This window comes from Fringilla coelebs, assembly GCF_963513975.1.
Source record: "Fringilla coelebs genome assembly, chromosome: 2".
Lineage (NCBI taxonomy): Eukaryota > Metazoa > Chordata > Aves > Passeriformes > Fringillidae > Fringilla > Fringilla coelebs.
In genome coordinates, this window is record NC_140029.1 from 71,002,264 (window position 1) to 71,007,605 (window position 5,342).

At 46.9% G+C, this 5,342-nt stretch overlaps 1 protein-coding gene across 1 annotated transcript; it reads left to right on the plus strand.

The window, feature by feature from the left end:
- Nucleotides 1–2,503: 2,503 nt before the first annotated feature.
- On the plus strand, nt 2,504–3,523 carry GPR12 (G protein-coupled receptor 12; the record flags this gene model as incomplete). Its single annotated transcript, XM_084225277.1, has 1 exon — nt 2,504–3,523. Exon 1 carries the CDS (start codon nt 2,519–2,521, stop codon nt 3,521–3,523), a length of 1,005 nt encoding a protein of 334 aa, XP_084081403.1. The 5' UTR covers nt 2,504–2,518.
- Nucleotides 3,524–5,342: the final 1,819 nt, after the last annotated feature.

Consider the following 5,342-nt stretch of genomic DNA (forward strand, 5'->3'; position numbering starts at 1 on the left):
TTTAGTCCTTATTATAAAGCAGGAGGGGCACCAGAAATATGAATGAATCATCTTGAGTCATCCAGCAAAGTTTCACAAGGCTTAGCACAGAGACTGAGGTTGTTCTGAATGAAGTATGGCACCATGCAGGCTTGCTGAGTCCATAACTCAACAAGAGAGAAGGAAATCTTCTGTCCAGATTCCAATCATTCCCCAGGGCCTGATTTTCCAGAGGGTTTCAGGTGTATAGTGGTGTAAATGAGGACAAAGTATGTTTTCCTAAAATTTCCCAGGCTTCTCTGTAGATCAACTTATCCCACTGTTTTGACATGCCCTGGAGGACACACTTCTCTCCACTGACTGTACAGAGGACATTGGGAGACTATTTTCTGTGCAGAAACCATCCTTATCTGTCATTTAAAGCTGTTTGGTGTGGCTCCTCTGACCTAGTGGCCTATATCCGAGTTTAGTTCCAACTCACCCCAAGTCCCACTGGCCTGCCTGCACTCCTCCATATCTAACACCTTTGTAAATATGCCCATGTACCCCAAAAGTCACTATCCAAAGATGGCAGGCATCCCCATGCCCATGCCACCCCAGCAGGCTCCTGTGCAGACAGAAGCTCCTGCTCTAGACCAGACATCACTCTTTTAAATCTTTTAAACCATACTTTCATTTTCATGTGGTTGTAGACCACAGAATCAAAGAATGGTTGAGGCTCCAGGGTGCCTCTGGGGGTGGTCTGGTCCAGCCCCACTTCTCACAGTAGCGTTAGTTAGGATCTATTGGAAAGGAGGTAATTCAGGATATATTGGAAAGGAGGTCGTAGCCAGGTGGGGGTCGGCCTCTTCTCCCAGGTGACAAGGATGAGAAGACATAGTCTTAAACTGTGCCAGGGGAGGCTTAGGTCGGACATGAAAAGGAATTTCTTCAGAGAAAGAGTGATTTAACATTGGTATGGGCTGCCCAGGGTGGTGGCGTCACCGTCCCTGGAGCTGTGTAAGGAAAGACTTGCTGTGGCACTTAGTGCCATGATCCGGTTGACAAGGTGGTGTTCTGTCATGGGTTGAACTCAATGATCTCAGAGGTTTTTCCAACCTAACTGATTATAGCATTCTATGATTCATTTTCATATGGTTGTAGACCAGAGGATCACAGCAAGGTTAGGCTCCAGGGTGCCTCTGGTGATGGTTTGCTCCAGGCCCACTTTTCAAAGCACCGCCAATAAGAATAGGTCATTCAGGACCACAGAATCACAGAACTGTAAAATGGTTTGGTTGGAAGGAAATTTAAAGACCATCTAGCTCCAAATGTCCTGTCATGGGAAAGGATGCCACCCACTAGATCAGGTCACCCAGGACACTACCCAGCCTCGAACACTACCAGGGACGGCGGTGTCATCTGCTTTCGAGTTACCTCCAGAGGCAGGGACACCACAGCCTCTCCGGGCAAACCCGTGCCGCCGGCACTTGACCAGCCCCACAGTACGGGCATAATTTTGATAATTTTCATTTACATAATTTCAGGCGGCTCTCTCTGCAAAGGAAAAGCAGCGGGCGGCCAGGGGCCGCAGGGCCGGGCGCGGCGGTTCCTCGGGGGCGGAGGAGGAGCGGGCCGGGGGCGTCCGCCCCCTTTTCCCCCTCACCGCCTCCCACGCGCGCACCTGCGCAGGCGCGCGGGCACGAGGCGCGCCCCCGCCCCCTCACTCCCTCACTCGCACCCAGGCGCACGCACACGCCCTGCGCGCGCGCGCGCGGGGGGCGCGCACCTGCGCTGCGCCCTCAGCTCCCCCCCACCGCCACCCCCCCCACCGCGCGCGCGGCGCCGGCCCCGCTGGCGCCTGGAAGGGACCGCGGCGACCCCTCCGTGCCTCCTCCTCCTCCTTCCTTCATCCATCCTTCCTCCGAGCCGCCGGGGGACAGCCCAGGTGATCCGCCGCTGGGGGTGCGTGGGGGATCTGTGTGTGTGTGTCTGTGTGGTGTCCGCGTCGAGTTTGTAAGTTCTCAGAGGATATCGCCCTACTCTCCCCCCAGCCCGGGCGGGGTTTCCTCACTGGGGGTCGGTGAAAGCTATTCCGCCTGTCCTCCTCCTTGCCCACGCTGTCCGCTCCCTCCGTGACCGATGGAGCCCCGCGCTGAAATCATTAGCGGCTGCAGGCTAGCGGGGTGTACGCCGCCCGCAGCCGGCCCCCACCCCAAATTGCGGCGCTCAGAGCGGGCTTCGCCTGCTCCGTGGGTTGCCTCCCGTGCCTCCCTCCCTGTGCAGGTTGCCCTAAGGAGCGCTCAGCCTCCGTGCATCGGTCCCTTGGAGGATAATCTCGGGCAGTTTTAAATAGCCTCCCCCGGTTGTTTTTTTTTTTTTTTTTTTTTGTTTGTTTTGTTTTTATTTCTATTGTCACATTTATGTAACAAGTGCCTGCCTGCACATCAGGCTGGTGTTGCTGTCTAGGGCGTTGCATGCTCCGGGGGGGGCGATGTATCCAGTGCTGTGGCTGAACATTAAAAACAATGTCTTTCTGTTGAAGAAGACAGGGGTTAAAATGAATGAAGATCTGAAGGTTAATTTGAGCTGGCTGCCTCAGGATCATGTAGAAGCCAGCTCTACAGAGAATGCCTCAGCTGCAGGCTCCTCCCTGGTTCCTGCCGTAGACCCTGAGCCAGAGCTTTTGGTAAACCCTTGGGACATTGTCTTGTGTACTTCAGGGACCCTTATCTCCTGCGAAAATGCCATTGTGGTTCTGATCATTTTCCATAATCCCAGTCTTCGCGCCCCCATGTTCCTCCTGATAGGCAGCCTGGCGCTGGCAGATCTCTTAGCAGGCATTGGATTGATCATCAATTTTGTTTTTGCCTACCTTCTGCAGTCAGAAGCTACGAAACTGGTTACGATTGGACTGATTGTTGCCTCTTTCTCAGCATCTGTTGGCAGCTTGCTGGCTATCACTGTTGATCGTTACCTCTCCCTGTATTATGCTCTGACTTACAATTCAGAGAGGACTGTCACTTTTACCTATGTCATGCTTATATTGCTCTGGGGAGCATCTATCTGTATTGGACTGCTGCCCGTAATGGGCTGGAACTGCCTCAGAGATGAATCCACCTGCAGTGTTATCAGACCACTCACTAAAAATAATGCAGCTGTCCTTTCGGTCTCTTTCTTGCTTATGTTTGCCCTCATGCTGCAGCTCTACATTCAGATCTGTAAAATCGTGATGCGCCATGCCCATCAGATTGCCTTGCAGCACCATTTCCTGGCCACTTCCCACTATGTGACCACCCGAAAAGGAGTGTCTACTTTGGCCATTATTTTGGGGACCTTTGCTGCTTGCTGGATGCCTTTTACGCTCTATTCTTTAATAGCAGATTACACCTATCCTTCTATATACACCTATGCCACCCTCCTGCCAGCCACCTACAATTCCATCATCAATCCTGTAATATATGCTTTTAGAAACCAGGAGATACAGAAAGCACTTTGGCTCGTCTGCTGTGGCTGTATTCCTTCTAACCTGTCTCAGAGGGCAAGATCACCCAGTGATGTCTGATTGGCAGCCACGAGGACGCTCCTTAACATGTTACTTTCCAGACATTCTGTCTTTGGTTTAGATGCATTCATTAAATGGTGTGTGATGGGTTCACATAAAAACCACAGGATGGACCTTTTTGTAAACAGAAAACCCCAGCGACCGAAATCAATCGAGTGGTTTAAGGAAGATTTCCAAAATCAAAATAATCAGTGTTCTTAACAGATTTATAATGTTGCTCAGGGTCTTTTTGTCATATTACCCAGACTTTGCCATGTTTGCCATGATTTTACATTAAGTTTTCTAATTAAAATTAGATTGAAACAGCATACTTCTTTAAAATTGTTTATGTGATTGAGTTTAGTCATACTGCATGTTACAATCTGTTGTTTGGATATTTTTTTCCTCTTTAATTTTTTTAAACAGAAAAAATAACCCCAAACCAAGTCCGGTTACTCCATCTGTATATCATCAGAACACTCTTCAAAATAATGGCCAATTGTACTGATTTATATGGGATTTATTGTAATTATATCAGTGCAACAAATTTGTTCAAAGTGAGAAAGTGCTTGTGCAGCTTTTTATTTTACATCTCAGCATGAACTAGGTTGACAATTGTTTTTAAGCGTTACCTGTTCTCTTATGTGTTCTGGCTGGATGTTAAAGCAAGAGAAATGCATTGCTCTCCTTTTCAAAAAGCAGACATACCTTTTCACTTGCATGTGGGACATTGGAGCTATGCTGTTGATTTTAAAACTGACAAGGGTATCTTTGAAATTGACGAAACAATATGGCCTCTTTCAGCTATGCATTTGTAATAGATTGAAAACTAGGTTTCTCAGACAAGTTTATCTTTTCAGAACAGTATGAGAAATGTTTCATAAGACAATCTATAGATTGCTCGTGGCACATGTTTAGCACTACATGGTTCCCCTACATTTTTTACCAAGTCAATACTATTACCATTTGTTTTCGCTGTTCTCCGATGTAATTTCAAATACAGACATAAATTCTCAAAGCATATCTGGTTCATAATTATATGCAACCAGGACTGCAAGATGAAACAGTATTTTCTCCTTTTCTGGCAGTTTTGTTCTTTGCACTGTACACATGTCATTTCACTTCATTATAGAACTTCATTATAGTTCTGGTCTAGAAAGCAGAGCTTCCTCTCGTGAATGGTTAAATTTCAAACTGCTTCTAACCTTCCACTGAAGCCACATTAAAATGCACTAGAAATAAAGCATTGTTTTCTGATTTGAAGACTGCTTGATTGTCAGAGAGAAAATCTTCCTGGCACTTGTCTTCATGAAAACTTACGGTGTACCCTCATGTCAGCGCATGGGAGTTTAGAGCACAGCTTCCATTAGTGTTGATGGGAACTCAAAGTGTTCATGCCCTGGCATCAGCAGGAGGTTATGCTCCCTTGAATGTCAAAGTCAGCATATTGTATTGTTGCTTCAATACCTTCCATTAAAAAAAAAAATCCAAAACTCAAGTGTAAAAATAGCAATATTTACAGTTCAATGAAAAATATACCTGTGTAGTAGAGATCGTAGAGACAACTGCGCTGCTGGTCTGGATTTTTCCAAATGGAATCTGTCCTTTCCACGTGGGCGTTTGGATGACTGTAGCTTTTTGTGGCAAAGTTTCTGTGACGTTAAGAATCATATGCTATACACAAAGCTGAATCTCAAATGTGAGTTGTCTGTAAACAAGGCTCTGTAGAGATTTTTATGAGCAATAATTAATTTTAGTTGCAATGCTGGGTTTAAATTCCATTATTTATTTGGTTCAACCTTCATGATATTTGGTTCTTACTTGGTAATCTGATTAGTTT